The following is a 15,513-nucleotide window of genomic DNA, read 5'->3' on the forward strand; positions in this document are numbered from 1 at the left end:
ATGTCGAACCACATCGGCGTTTCGTCGGCGTTGCCGATCTGGCCGAGCATGTAGCCATGCTGCCGCTGGAGGCTGTTCACGTAGAGTTGGAACTCTATCAATTTGTCCTCGTACATCTCCGGCAGCTTCTCGCATATCGACGTGCGCCATCGAAGGGCAAATCCCTTGTGTCGCATGAAGCGATGGGCCCAATAAATGGATCCCTTGAAGTCTTTCTTTGACAGACCGGCTTCACGGGCGAGCTTGACGACTTTTGATCGAATGAGCTTCGCATTCACTAACAGGGATCTTGCACGGTACTCGCGGACGAAATCCGCCACTTTGTCCTCGAGTTCTGGGTGCACAGCTCGGCCACAGCGAAACGACATCTTCCTCACGTTACACACCGACAGTTTAGATTTTTGGTTGCGCCAATACATGACGCTTTTCTCGGACACTCCAAACTGCCGCTGCGCCACCATGTTGCCATTCGCCTCCACGAATTCAATAACTTTTCTTTTAAATGCGGCGGTGAACTGTCGCCGCGTCCCGGTATTCATGACTAGTCGCAGAGTAACGTTGACTTTTGCTACGAACACTAAATGAACAAGAAAAAAAGAAATGGCGTCGGCAGAGAACGCGTCGTCCCAAAGAGGCGATGTCGATGCTGATGCCCAAAAAGCATGTGACACTCCCCGTTGCCAGACGATCACTTGGTTTATGCCAAGGGCCGGTATATAGGTCGAGGCGGGACTTTTTATTGACATTTTTTGGAAAAAACCTCGATCGATATTCCGCACTGTACGGTAAGTCCGAGCCCACAGAGATAAAATGGGGGCTTAGGCAGGGGTGTCCTCTGTCACTCTTATTATTCATGATGTACCTGCAAGGATTAGAGGCGAAATTAGAGGGGAGTGGACTTGGCTTCAACCTCTTTCGTCAAACAAGGAAAACTCATTGAACAGGCACTACCAGCATTGATGTACGCAGATGATATAGTGCTAATGGCTGACAAGAAAGATTTGCAGAGATTAATGGACATCTGCGATAATGAGGGAGATAAGTTAGATATGAGGTTCAGTAGGAAAAATCAGCAGTAATGATTTTTAATGATAATAAAGGTAGTGAGCTTACGATACAGGAGGTCACGCTAGAGATAATGAATAAATACAAATATCTGGGCTTATAGATAAGCAATGAAACCGAGTATCTAAGAGAACATGAAATATACGTAACAACTAAAGGAAACAGGAATGCAGCCGTGATGAAAAATAGGGCACTGTGGAATTACAATAGGTATGATGTGGTGAGAACTTAGAAAGGTGTCATGATTTCTGGTCCGACTTTCGGCAATGCGGTCTTGTGCATCAGATCAGAGGTTCAAGCAACATTAGAAATTAAGCAACGAGGAATAGGTAGGCTTGCTTTTGGAGCTCACAGGAATACACCAAATCAGGGAGTACAAGGTGATATGGGATGGACATTATTCAAAGGCAGGGAAGCTAACAGCAAAATAAAATTTGAGAAGCGATTGAGAGAAATGGGGGAGGAGCATTGGGCTAGGAAGGTTTTCAGCTACTTGTACATGAGGAATGTTGATACAAAATGGAGGAAGCGAACCAGAAAATTGATGGGTAAATACTTTGAAAAGAGCAGGGGGCCAAACCAAAAAGAACCATCGGTCAAGAAGGAGGTGAAGGAAATGGAGACCAATATGTGGAGAATTGGCATGATGAAGAAATCCGCACTAGAGATCTATTGAACTTTTAAGCAGGAAATTGCAAAGGAAAGGATCTATGATAATACTCGCTCTACTTATTAAGGCCAGAACGGGAGTATTGCGAACAAAGACATATCGGGCCAAATACGAAGGAGTAGACGCGCTATGCAGTGTGTGTGGAGAGGAGGAAACTGCCGAACACTTTATAATGTTCTGTAAAGGGCTTCATCCTATATTTCAGGATGATGGCGCAGAGTTTTTCAAAGCACTGGTGTTTAGGGACAGGAAGGGCAAAATAGACTTTAAGTGGGTAGAATTAACTAGAAAGAGGTTAACTGATTGGTTACTAAAATTGAGGCACGAGTGAAAATTAAACCCTTTACTGCAAAGTACCAGTCCTCAACTTCACTATTTAAAGGAAAATAAAAAAAAGATAAGTCTAGTTTTTGGTTCACTAAGTATTACGGCTAGGTGGCGTTAGCCGCTGCCCGATCTAAAGGGTACAGCCATATAAATCCATCCATCCAACCATCGCGACTTTCAAACTTTAATTGACGTCGTCCGTGCTCATGCTACTCGCAACTGTTTAGCGTGATTGCATAACTATCTTTTGCTTTCATTGCGTTGTTATTTTGTCATATAATGGCTTGACTTGACGTTGTTTCGATCATTAACGACACTGGCTCTCATACCGAAAAAAAAATGATCAGACACATCAAAAAAATTTTTCCTTTTTTTCAAGGATGAATGTGGAGGGTGGCTTTATTATGTGAGTAAATACGATAATTCATAGTAAAAGAAATTGGCCAGAAAGAATGCAAGTCATGACACAGATAGTCTTTTCAGCCTCATGTTCTTACGTGTTAAATTCCTTCGTAACCAACAGCTGTACATACAAGTGAGGTGTTTGCTTGTTCATTGTAGTACATACATGTGGCCACAACAGTCTGTAGAAATGGGTTTCACAAAAATGAGAATTTTCGTTCTGCTAATATGTGGTGCTTTTAATTTAACCAGTCCTTACTTAGGCCACAAAACTCATTATGGGCTGAAGCTGTGAAATTAGGGGTGATGCTGGTCGAAAAACGTAAATTTTCTAAAAACATACTGATTTTTTGTTTTCACCTGTTTTGATAAAATTAGTACCTCTGCTGTTCCGAAAAAAAAAAAAAAAAGAAATGTCGAGACTAAACTGTAAATGCTTTAAAATTGTGTCTAAAGAGCACAAGGTGCCTGTTAAAAGGCCGAAAGTTTGCAGTCTTCGAGCACCTTGCCACTGATAATGTGCTGCCGCTCGCCATTGTCGATCATACGAGTCAAAGAGCCGAGCTTCACTCTTCAAATAACGACGGTCTCCCGCGCTGTTGCAGCGCAAGAAATAATGAAGAGTAGCACACTTTTGCCGCGTTTTTCGAGTGCCACGACTGGCTTTTAAATCATGTGGTATGGATCAGGGACCACCATTGGCCGCTGCATGTCTGTATGTGCTGTGAAGTCTATTTGGAGGGTCTGTCTCTCGTCGAGCAGCGCATCTGAATGACGCTTTTCTCGTGTGTTTGTCTCCATTATGGATGAAGAAAGCCGTAGCTAGAGCAATAGCTACTCTGTCAACATGAAAACGTTGTGGCGGCGCACTCTGTAGGAATGAGCATTGAGCACTTGGTCTGACTTGCGGTGATTCTTGGTTTTCAAAAGCCCGTGCATCAAAGTCATTCACAGCCATCAGCGAGACAGTCCGTGATGCAGCAATGGATGCCATCTGTGCCAATCATGTGAAGTCGAGGGAGCTCACAGTGGGGGAAGTTAGAGGGGATGACATTGCCGTAATGTACGACGGTATGTGGCACAAACATGGCCACAATGGCATCGGCATGATTGTCATCGGCCATTTAATGGCCCTGTCTGTGAGGAGTCGACTCGAAAGAGCCGTGAGGGACCAACTTATGGTAATGGCGCATTTTAGTGGCAGTGGATATACTAAATGAAGGATCATTCTTTTTGGCGTGCAAATTTTATCGCATTTAATGCCAAATTTTATTAATAAAAATATGAGTTTAACATTAAAACTAGTTGTTTTTTTTTTTTTTCAAAACACAGATTTTGTCATTTTTTTCGATGTGCTCCACCTTTTTCAAGTACTTCTGGTGCTCGGATCTGCATGAAATATTGCCCAAACCTTTTCCAAAGTACGACAAATGCACTCATCTACATTAAATTTTAATATTTTATTATATTATAAAAAGCTCTATGTCAACCTTTACTATGGTAGGACAATAATAGACTTTTTAACCTCTATTACATAATTTGTATGCACTTCCTAATTAGGTATTTGCATTCTACATTTTATTTGAAACATTATGAAGTATGAAAGATGAAAAATTGTGGTAGTTTAGTGATCAAAAGAGGGGGGGGGGGGCAGAAGGCTTAAGGTTTTCACTTTGTCATACTGCAGAGATGAAAGCATGCAACTTCAAAGAAAACTAGTTATATACTTGAAATCAGCATGAAAATTTCTGCAAAGAGCTCAAGTGTCATTGCTCTAGGGTGAATATTTATAAACAAAGTGTCTGAGTCTCACCTCCCCTAAAAGAAATGTGCAAAGGCTTTGAGTAAATTCAGCTTGTACACAAGTCCTCTGTCACACAAACACCCATTGCTGACTACACACACATAGAGAAAAAGAGATGGGACATTTACAAGCATACGAGTTTCATTTATTGCTCCAAGTATAAAGATTGGTCCCAATGAATCGTGGACTGTGCCCAAGGAAGTGTAAAGATGTTCCTTAGTCGCAATGCGTATCTCTCTGTTCTGAGCACAAAGTCATGGGTGTAAAAAATCCCTGAGATATGCTGCTCGTGTAGACACTGCCTGAGGACTGTAAAAATAAGAGAAGTGCTAAATGCGCTCACCAACACACTTGACACTTAGATAAAAGCAGTTAACTAGGTGGATGTATACATATGCACTCACCAACACACATGACATTTAGATGAAAAACAACTAACTTGATCGGTGTATACACAGCAAGCGATAGTGTAGAATAAAACAGAAACCCGTATCTTAAGGCAGAAGATGCAAGCCCTCCAGCTCAGAGTTAAAATCACTCTAATGGGCATTTGGAGGATGAGGTTACATCAGTGTATGCTCGTTATATAGAACAGATCACAAGAAAAAAAAATGGCATAATCACTTTTACCTAGTGTTCACATTTTTCTGTCTTCTAGACACAACACAATTTGTTTTAGGAGTAATGCACATGTGTGAACACATAGATGTAGATGTCTTAAAGTTCAAATTATGCAGGTAACAATGAGTTCTATTGCAAGTGGATACTCTCTTTTCCTGCTGCCAACACTACCACAATCATTTCTACTCGTTTATTGTTTTAAGGAAAGGCAAACTGAGGTTGAGGGGTCTGCGTAATTCACAAACTGAGTCAGATTCGTGGATGAAATGTGGCATCAATTTGTGCACCAAAAGGAGAGTGATATGCTGATTAAATATTGCGGCATATACGAAGTACCCTGGGTGGTCAGAACTGTTGCAGAGCTGTGAACTACAGCACCGCTGATAACCTGCCGAGCACCGTGCCATGCTAAATGCCACGGTTTAGTTCAAGCGCTACACTGAAACGACACTGAAAATTTGTTTCAAGAACTGGTTGCAGCAGCCGAACACGAGCCACTTCCCTGATTCACAAAAAATAAGGCAACGCTAGTGGTGACAAAGCAAGTAAAAGTTCCTTGCAGGGAGCATCATATGTGGGTCTCTCTAGATTGATACTTGCACTGGGTAATAGTCTGGAAACACATATAAAATTAATGACAGTGCCATCGTGAACATAAACTTACTTCAAAACTAGAAAAAAAAAACATATTATTACACCGGAACTAGCTGAATAGTTCAAGCTATGACAGCTAGAACAGTTGTAGCTAGCTAAGAAGTCCAAACACGTTATTGCACAGAAACAACAGGCCGTGAGAAGTACGAAATATTGCTGAACTCTAAGGTCCTTGTTGCATGCCTATAATAAACTGGAAAACCAGCAACCCTAAGTCGGATTTTCAATGCATACTTAAATACATGAATGTGGGAAGAGATTATGTAGACCAATGGTAGAGCATTGCTAATGTAACGCACAAATTGTGAGTTTTGGTTCTGCAAGTCGGCTCTTCGACATCGATTTTCCCAATGCTTTCTTCAGCTTTGAACTAACACCAACAGGGTAAAATATTAAAGTGCTGGCTCTCCTCCCGCAATTTATCCAGACACCGAACTTGCCATGAGCACTTACTGTAGCCTACATAGGCACAGGACAAGAAATTCAGTGTCTAATGTCAGAGTTTCTGCAGGTTATGCTGAACAATGGCTACTGCTTTGCGCAAGATGTGTTCGATATCCGAGATTGTGTTGTCGCCAAACACTGGGACGTCATTGAGGCTTCTGCCAGCATCCATAGACGCACTCGCTGTCAGAAGCACGCCCCGGGATTCCAAAAGATGCTCAAGGGGGTCTTCCTTCTTCTTGCCGCTCTGAGGAGAAATAATTCAAATAAGAGCATGAGCATGACTATAGTTACTATACTTCAAATTTAAGTAATCAGTAGAGCTGTTTCTTGTTACACTTTTTATTGAATTTTATCATAACTGAGAACAAGCGTAAGTATATGAATAGTACTATGAGTAGCATGTTGCTGTATGCTAGGGAAAGCATCTAGTGTTCCGCAGATTCCATGGCAACTTCATCTTGAGCAAGTAGAGTGACATTTTCATACTGATCGACATAAAATCAGAAGTGTCTGTATCTTGTTGGCTGGCATGCAGGGACCAAGAACTGAATTTACAATGTGGAACAATTTACGACATGAAAGAAACCAGCACCCTGCATTCTAAGACACTATCAATTTTTATTAAAATTTCGCCCAATATTGACATCGTGTGAACCCTTGCTGCACCTTCAACTTTAAGCATAATAAAACAGCCAATTTATGCATGTGTCTATGAAGGCAATAGCATGGCATTCATAACAGTTGGGACACAAGCACAGTGATACTGTTTGTGTTAACTTGCTGAACTTACCATTTCTTTGTTAAACATGACGACCACTCCCCATGGTGGTAGGTAAAGGGCACTGGACAGTGAAACCATGTCGCCGCCGGCTACAAGTACCACGTCCAGGTCTTGTGTCTGCATCACCTGCATGATTTTGTAATTACAACACTGCTGCACTAATAATGTGAAATATATGCGTCATAAAAAACCCGTATGCCCATTGACCACTTCAAGAAAGATATTGGTAATGACTTAAAACTTGCAATTATGGTGTTTTATTTACTCCAATGATTATATAATTGCATAGTATTGTTGTGCAACTGTCGAACAGTGGCGACACTCAGTGTACAAACCCTAGTGACTTGGTTTTCTCTTATATTTCCAGTTTTGGCAATGTGGAAGCATAACTAACTTCTTGAGGCACTTTCTAATGAAGCACTAACAAAGTAGGGCGTTCTCCAGGATATGTACATGCCAGGTAATTAGAAACAAAATGCACACCTGTTCTTTTAGTGACAAGCGACTGTAGTCAATTTCCACGGCTTTTGCGAAACTGGAGATCTTCTTGGCAATTGTACGTCTGTAGTCTGGTAGCACATGATTTGTTGTACTGTTGTCAAAAATGAAAAAAAAAAAAAATAAGAAAGAACAAGAGATGTTACCTACTGAATGTAATCGATTGCACAATAATATCAAGGGAACCGTCTCTACGTACAAGTGCAAAAGCGGTAGAGCCAGTCCAATTCTTGGCTGACGCTTGGGATCTGGCCTTAGCATGTGTATGGCCAGTGTTTCCTTGATTCGCTCTACAAATCCCAACAATGCATTGGCCGCTTCTTGGTCACCAAGCTCTGGCACCTGCGAAATGCCCCATACTCACCTCTTCAAGGAAATCTCACAAAAGCTTGTGTATAGTAGTCTAGGAAGTGCAGGTTATTGATCATGCTGTAGCATCAGCTTTGAAAGCTTACCCCAAAGTAGGCTTTACGAAAGCACAGTGTCTTGTTAACAGCCGAGAGACGCTTGTCAAGAGGCAACACATTGCATCCTCTTGCTACTGCCTGCAATTGAGGTGAAAAAAAAAAAAAAGTTAGCTCAAGGTAGTACTGACCAATATTGGAATGCTAAAGCTATTTTTTTTTTTCTATAGGTGAGTAGAACTTGCCTGTATCAGCTGGTTTTTAATGAGGGAGGATTCGAGAAAAAAGTTTGTGTCCCAATCAATCACCTAGAAAAAGGAAAGTTTTGTGTTAAGTAAACACGGCCTTGCGGGGTCATTGTTCCCGCGTTTCGCCCACAGATCAACTTGGAGAAAGAAGAACAAACAAGCTTGCTACTTGTTCAGAGTTTCCGGAAGACTACAAGCAACACTACATCGTGTGCCGATAATACGTTGAAGCACATATTATTCTGGGGTCTTATTAGCAGACAATTTCCCAGTGGACTGCAAAGTAATCACCATTCATTCTTTTTTTTTCATTGGTCAACAAGTGTCCGAGGCAATGTTTGTCTATCGCAAAATGACGCTTGACAGAACCATACGTACCCCTCTGTCTGCATGTTCAATTGCCGGCAGCACCACCCCTTGATCGTCTGCGGCTTTCGATGATGCGTGCATGTCCAGCGCTGTGAAAAGCGGTATCACCACGTCTCGAAGGAACATTCCTGGTGGCTGGTGCGCTTGGAACTTCAAGAAGTAACCAATTTCGAAAACTTGATCGCATAAGAGGGCGTCCATTTTTGCTTCGGGAGTTCCGTCCGCTATTCTCCACGCGGGCTTCAGCTCTGTACATGTGTTTGTGCTTGCAACAGCGCCGTGAACACTCAAGCTATGGCTACCGACGTCGAACTCCAGATCGGTCACCTCGCACAATCCATTAATCGATGAACTACGGTGAGTCGGCAAATTTTCGGCGTGAGCGACATTGGTGATCGTGAATACCGTAAGTAGTGCATACACTACTGGTAACATGTTTCGGGCAGTTAGTCGCATTCTTTCGAAAGCTGCCAGAATTGAATGAAAGAAAAGCGATCCCTTGCTTGTATCGGAGATTTGTCAATCAGCTCGCACGGGTTTGCGTCGCGTCAGTTTTCACTTTCATGTCTCATTTACCACCCTTGACAGCCTCTTTGGTTTCAGTTTACCGCTCACCATACTGTAACTTCGAATAACTTACTTTGACGTTTGCCAAAAACCTATATGATCGAAACATAAACAAGCGCGCGGACGGCTTGCGGCAAAAGTTCGAAGACGCCTTCCCAGAGGGCGGGGCGAGCGCTTGGTGTCGATGTTCATTTAGCAGCAAAACGAACTCGCAAGTGGAAATTGTGATGAATTTGCACGTGACTGGCAGTTACACAAAACAGGGTTCTTTCAACACCAAGCTAATTAATCATGTTTTAATAATACTAGCACTGTAATTAACTCTTCATTGTTTTTAACAATCTGAGTGACAGAACGATGAAGACAAGGGCAAGGAGAACGAAAGATCCGGCAAACTCGCCCTGTAGTGTCGTGTCATACTTCGAACTTTTTAAAAACGCAACAGGTTTCATTCCAAAATGAGTGGAGAAAAACATATGCCAGAGAGCGCTGTACCATTTCCCGTGCTCTCAAAAACACGCGAATTACTTGCCACTTACTCAAGCCAGGTGGTCAAGTATTGAAGTTTCGAAGCTCCCGCCACGCCCCTTCAACGTGCGTTTCTAATGTATTTTCTTTCTTCTAAGTAGCGCATGCAGGCTTTCGCGACAACGGAGCGTTGTTCCTGCAGCTTTCACAGCTGCTCGTCACTTTGCCACAAGCGAGTTTTTCAGTAGTAGTTTCGCGGCTGCACGCACGCACGCACACACACCAACTTTCGATCAGCCAATCAAAAAGCTCCACGGAAGGCCGCTTCCTGTAGTTTCTTTCGTTTTGTGTTTTCACGCGCGGCATCGGTACTCCGCGATTAGTCGTATGAAAGAAGTTGCCAGCAGGTCAGTCGCCGTCTTCGTCAGCAACCCCGAGTGTCACAAGGGCTACTCCTGGCAAAAGAGGCTGCTTGCTCGTTTCGCCGTAACAAACGCTTCTAGGTGCCTCAAGATGAAGCTCATCATCGGAACGTTGGGCCTCCTGGCCCTCATCACGGTGGTGTGGTCGGCCGAAGAGAAAGTCAAAGGTCCCAAAGTTACCGACAAGGTAAGCGTCATGCCTGAGCACGCTGCCGACGTGTAAGCGCACACTTCATGCACGACATTACACTCCTGCCGTAGCGCCAAGGTTTTGTTCGCCGATAACTCTAATGCACGCCGCGTTTAATTTTTAGGTGTACTTTGACATCGAGATCGGAGGCGAACCCGCCGGTCGGATAGAGATCGGTCTGTTCGGCAAGACTGTGCCGAAAACTGTGAAGAACTTCAAGGAACTGTGCCAAAAGCACCAGACCGAGGTGAGCTGCGAAGGCTTTCCCGTTTGTAGTGGACATTCCTCGACACGTGTTTTCATTCTTGCTTGCAGAAATCCAAGGATGGTAGCCTTGTTGGCTACAAAGGCAGCAAGTTCCATCGTGTCATCGCTGACTTCATGATCCAAGGTGGTGACTTTACAAAAGGAGATGGCACTGGAGGTGAGATGAGTTGCTGGTCTTGCAGTGGGTGCTTTTCGTGCCTTTTTTGTGAGATACTGCTCATGTTTAGCATGCAGCTACAAAGCGCAGCATTTTTCTTTAAATAAGCTATGATATTGGTTTAGCTGTGCGGTTTACTGGGCCAGTTTGTGCATGATGTCTAGTTGAAGGGTTCCAGCACTTTGTAAAAATGAGCACGAGAAGACACACAGACAACTAAAGTTTATTAAAGGGACTGTACTCCTCGGAACACCAGCAGCCATGCATAAAGAACCAAGAGCAGTAATCATGCTAACGTAAAATCTAACATGCTTCACACCCGCTCCCGCACATTTTTTTTATCATTAATTGAACCTCAACACATGCACTACATGGTGAAATGGTAGTTCCATCAGATATTGAAATTCTTAATCAGTGATATGCACCGAAGGTTCACTGATACATAATTCAGCACCCAACTTCAAGATGTGAAAAGCTTCACATATTTCCCTTTCTACTCAATTACATTCCCTCCCCACAAATGAAACACTGCCAACAACTTGTCTGCATCCGCACCTCTTGCAATGCAAGGGCAAGTGCCGTCCTGTGCCAGTTGGTCGCAGATTGCAATGTTCACGCATGTGCTCACTGAAGCAGTGGCCCATCTGGCTTACATAGGACCAACCGCATACTCTAGAGATGGTGCACAAGTTGTGAAAACAGTGGAACATTTTTTTCCCCAGAACTACTGCTTGCACTTTCCTAATATTGGTATTCATTGCATATGCAATGGCTTCAACAGTAATTGTGTACTTATAGAGATTTAATCAGTACTTTACTGTAATTTACAGTGTACTTACTATGAACAATCATCTGCAAAAGTAGGATGAAGAGAAGAATTGTGAGAGCAAGTATTTATTCAGCACATCGGTTCAGTTTAGCTGCTAAAGGAATAAGTAATGTTTCTGTATCTAAAATTTTGGTGCCCAATATCGGCACACAGTGGTCGTGAATTTTGTGTGCCACTTATTGTTATATAAAAAGTGCATTACGCATATTTGCATTGGAGAGTGGGCATATTATGCAAGCAAACTAAAACTGTCATTCTTGCGTTATCTATAGGACGGAGCATCTATGGAGAGCGATTTGAGGACGAGAACTTCAAGCTCAAGCATTATGGTGCTGGCTGGCTCTCAATGGCCAATGCTGGAAAGGACACTAATGGGTCACAATTCTTTATCACGTGCAAAAAGACCACTTGGTTGGATGGCAAGCACGTGGTGTTCGGCAAAGTTCTTGCTGGAATGGTGAGTTTGAGAGCACGTAGCAACTGACGATTGCCTTGGTTGTGTGAGTGACAGTTTTCCTTAAGTTTATAGCTCCTTTTGTTGTCCCATTTTTTTTAACAGTGCACACAATTGAAGCATACTTTTTCTATGATAACACCAGGTTATTTTTTCTTAAACAGTCGTGCATCTAAGAAACAAGGCTTCAAGTGTGCATCTAATAAATTTTGTTTGCTCATTGGCATATTTAGAAGCAATAGTATGAGTGCACATGTAGCAGGTGATTTCTATTACGAAGGATGATCTTTGCTCAGTACTCGGCTTTTTTGTGTTAGGTTGTTGCACTGCCCTGTCAGGTGTTACTCTTCTTTTTTGTTTTTTCGTGCAGTGCTGAAGCAACCCTTGAATGACTATTGCGTGTTCTCTTACTTTGCTCTGTCAACAGGATGTTGTGCGCAAGGTGGAGAAGCTTTCCACGGATAGCAGGGACAGACCGACGAAAGACGTTGTTATCGTAGACTCTGGCGTGCTAACCGTGGAGGTTCCTTTCCCCACCGCTCGTGCCGACGCAACGGACTAGGTGAAAGAAAGACTGCAAGGGAGGGAGTGCTCGATCATCCCATACTCATTTACTGCATTCTTTTCTTTTCACTGCCAAAGGGTACTTTAAGAATTGGCAATCTTCATTTCTGGATCATTCCACATATGCAGGCTTGTTAGGTGAAAACTGTGCTCAGGCGTTTTTGGGCTTTTTTTCCTTAAAACACAGTGTAAATAAATTTGTTACCTTGTTTACGAGTCTGTTTATTTCTGTGCAAGTGGCTGTGCGAGTGTGGGCCTCTGTTTTCACATTTGTCGACAAGCACTTAGAGGCAATCTAGCTGCGACGATGGGAGCAATGCCGTGCTGTACAATTGCACCGGGAGTGATATTTATGCTCTGTACAAGACTAAGCTGTAGGAGTAGTATGACTCCCCATCACGTGGTGGTGGGGAGTTCATGCTGTAAACACAGCCATGGCTCACCTTTGAACATTTGGTTGACGCTGTGTTTCAAGTAAACTGTTGGTTACCATGATGCCCAGCCAGGAAGTTGTTAATTGCATTAGAAAACATTTGCTGTGCCTTTATTTCATTCTGTCGAATGAAAGTTGAGACATGCTCTATGAACACATCAGTTTTATTTATTTTTTTTGTGATGTTTTTTTTTTCATTTATTAAAGGGGCCTTGAGACTGTTTTTCGAAGTTTATTGGTGTTTAGGCTAGAGCATCATAGGACAATTTGCACCACAAATTTTATCGCAGACTGTGCACAAAGTCTGCTACAGACAATTGTATCATACTTTCCTCCTATCCCTGAACTCTTGAGACATTCTGGCAATCGCAGAGCTTTCATGAGTGCACCTGACGATTTGAGCTTTGCCCTGTTTAGACCTCGGAGATAGCACGCCGACAGGTTACGCGCGATAGCGGAGTGGTTGTTAGCTGCTCCGACAGGTGCCGCCACCCTACCAACCCTTCTTACTTCCGCGCATTCCACAGCCAATGAGATCACTTTACCAGAGCATTGCATTCTCTAAATGGGCAGTTGAAAACGAGTTTGGCTGAGTAGCAGCTATCTGCAGAGATTCGCAGCTTTAAAGCGTAATAAATTAACAGTTTAGGCAGAGAGCTGAAATCGGTCTGAAAACGGCCCTTGAAACTTGGTTTACCGGCCCAATGTGTTTCTGCAAAATAATCAAAACTTTATCAGGGTCCCTTGAATTGCTTTATGCCTTTTAAGTGACTAATTACTGGGAGGCTGGGCCTGAGACTGACAAGTATAGAAAAAGCTGTTGTTACATCTCAGTTCATGCATGAAGTGTTATTGCTCTGTATTGATATGCAGTGTCGTGGTTGTGTGGCGTCCCACTTAGAATAACAGGACTGGTTAATGTGGAAGTTGAAATAGTGTTGTGTTTACCAGCGGCATGGATAACCGCAGCAGCGCAAGTGATGTTAAATTTCTGTAACTTTTGTGTGGTATTTTTTTGCAAAGAGTCCTATAACCTGCCAGCTTTTCCTTGTCGTCCATTCACTTGGTGAAGTTGGAGGTCGTTCTAAAAAAATGAAGTTTTGGGCCCAAACTTCATTTTTCGTTTCATTCTCCAAACCTCATGGTGCAAGTCCTCTGATGGTGAAGTAAAGTTGGGGAGGGTTGTTGCTTTGAATAAATTTACTTTGGGCGTCTTTCATAATCATATAGTGGTTTTGGGACGTTAAACCCCACATATCAATCAATAAATTTACTTTGCCCTAGAAGTGGGTGAAATCGGCAACAGCAGAGTCACCACAATTTAAAACATCAGTTGCTGTCACCGAGCTTCATGTAAGGGCTTACAATCTATGATGAGGTGGGTATGTATGCCGCAAATCGTGTGTACTTCAACTTAGCCTCTATTGGTTTCTTTTTCATTGATGTTGTGTCTGCAAGATTTTTCCTGATCACGATGTTTACAATTAAGGACGTTCTTTATGACATGTAGCCATAATTGCGAATCTGCTTAGACTCTTTTCAGCACCGTTACAGAAAAGTAGAAAGTTTTTGATGAAGTGATGGAATTAAGAAGGTTGCTATTATGAAGTAAAATTGGTTTGTAAAAGATGTAGGCTTGTGTAAATAGTGAATTTCAGATTCGAAGCTAATAGAGATTTTGGTAGAATAATTTAGAATAGAATTTGAATAGTATATATATATATATATTGCATATCATAAAAAAAGGTGGGCATACTTGTAACCGAACTAACCTGCACAATATTTTATAGGGGCGAAGCTCCTCTTAGTCTAACCTTGTCACGTGTGACGCATCACGCGTAACTGAGAGAAGAGACGAGAAAAAAAAGAATGGATGAGCATTTTTGGTCTCGTTTCCTAGATGGTGTTACTCTGCCGCTGCTCTATGATTGGCTGCTGCACGCACTTCGCCTGAGTGTAAGGAGAACGAGTTCCTCTCTTAGTCGCAAAAAGAGTTTGGGATAGTTGCCGCATGTGGCGGATCGTTGGTGGGGCATAGATTAAGCAGAGCGGCGGGCCCGTTGATGACTCTTGCGCTCGACATCCTTGGCTGGTCTGACCACGTCTGACCATGCAAATGCCATCTTTTAGCTTCAAAGCAAATTGAAACAATGTTGAGTAGTAGCAGGATCTGACTTTCGATAGAATGCTAGTGATAGCCTTTAAAAAATGTTGCGTTTTAAAACTTTCTATACACGGAGCATATAAGTCGATATAGCAAGCTTTTAAACTTCAAAAATGAATCGTTGTGGGAGTGATATCTTCATTTAATTTTTAAGCGTGGCTTCGTGGCAGTGCGAATATTTCCTGGATATGTGTTTCAACGGCTTAGCATCCCTTTACCGCAGTGAAACCACATTACAAGATTACATGTAGACTGATATATACATTTAGGTGTTTTCATGACTTAACACCCCTCCACTGCATGAAATCGCTTTTACGGGGAAGGTTATAAGTGCATTAATATACATTGATTTGCTCATTTCGAATGCTTCAATACTTTTAATAATTTAAATTTGATTCAAAGGAAATTCGAATACTGTATCATTGGTTCAAATATTCGCACAAGGCTTACAAGATGGGAGCCCCGCCGCGGTGGTCTAGTGGCTAAGGTACTCGGCTGCTGACCCGCAGGTCGCGGGATCGAATCCCGGCTGCGGCGGCTGCATTTCCAATGAAGGTGGAAATGTTGTAGGCCCGTGTGCTCAGATTTCGGTGCACGTTAAAGAACCCCAGGTGGTTAAAATTTCTGGAGCCCTTCACTACAGCGTCTCTCATAATCATACGGTGGTTTTGGGACGTGAAACCCCACATATCAATCAACAAGATGGGA

General features: G+C 42.7%; 2 protein-coding genes across 2 annotated transcripts; one reads left to right on the forward strand and one right to left on the reverse strand.

The window, feature by feature from the left end:
• Positions 1–4,391: 4,391 nt before the first annotated feature.
• On the reverse strand, positions 4,392–9,063 carry LOC119159741 (uncharacterized). The gene is made up of 7 exons (XM_037412587.2): positions 8,300–9,063; positions 7,915–7,981; positions 7,725–7,810; positions 7,469–7,611; positions 7,255–7,363; positions 6,781–6,897; positions 4,392–6,234 (listed from the first exon to the last, which is right to left on the reverse strand). The coding sequence occupies exons 1-7, from the start codon at positions 8,744–8,746 to the stop codon at positions 6,040–6,042; spliced, it is 1,164 nt and encodes a 387-aa protein (XP_037268484.2). The 5' UTR covers positions 8,747–9,063; the 3' UTR covers positions 4,392–6,039.
• Positions 9,064–9,505: 442 nt separating this feature from the next.
• LOC119159742 (peptidyl-prolyl cis-trans isomerase 6) lies at positions 9,506–12,421 on the forward strand. Its single transcript, XM_037412588.2, has 5 exons — positions 9,506–9,934; positions 10,062–10,184; positions 10,253–10,361; positions 11,463–11,647; positions 12,072–12,421. The coding sequence occupies exons 1-5, from the start codon at positions 9,713–9,715 to the stop codon at positions 12,204–12,206; spliced, it is 774 nt and encodes a 257-aa protein (XP_037268485.2). The 5' UTR covers positions 9,506–9,712; the 3' UTR covers positions 12,207–12,421.
• The last annotated feature ends 3,092 nt before the right edge of the window (positions 12,422–15,513 follow it).

The sequence above is a fragment of the Rhipicephalus microplus genome, chromosome 1 (assembly GCF_043290135.1).
Source record: "Rhipicephalus microplus isolate Deutch F79 chromosome 1, USDA_Rmic, whole genome shotgun sequence".
Lineage (NCBI taxonomy): Eukaryota > Metazoa > Arthropoda > Arachnida > Ixodida > Ixodidae > Rhipicephalus > Rhipicephalus microplus.

What these genes read in the sequence shown, in the direction of transcription:
- LOC119159741 (XM_037412587.2), bottom strand. Translation starts at nt 8,746, where the DNA reads ATGCGACTAACTGCCCGAAACATGTTACCAGTAGTGTATGCACTACTT. An exon ending in AAACCAGCTGATACAGGCAA is followed by an intron (nt 7,811 to 7,914) that starts GTTCTACTCACC and finishes AATTGCAGGCAG; the next exon opens with TAGCAAGAGGATGCAATGTG. An exon ending in GCTCTACCGCTTTTGCACTT is followed by an intron (nt 7,364 to 7,468) that starts GTACGTAGAGAC and finishes TTTTGACAACAG; the next exon opens with TACAACAAATCATGTGCTAC.
- LOC119159742 (XM_037412588.2), top strand. Translation starts at nt 9,713, where the DNA reads ATGAAAGAAGTTGCCAGCAGGTCAGTCGCCGTCTTCGTCAGCAACCCC. An exon ending in GTCCCAAAGTTACCGACAAG is followed by an intron (nt 9,935 to 10,061) that starts GTAAGCGTCATG and finishes TTTAATTTTTAG; the next exon opens with GTGTACTTTGACATCGAGAT. An exon ending in GCAAAGTTCTTGCTGGAATG is followed by an intron (nt 11,648 to 12,071) that starts GTGAGTTTGAGA and finishes CTCTGTCAACAG; the next exon opens with GATGTTGTGCGCAAGGTGGA.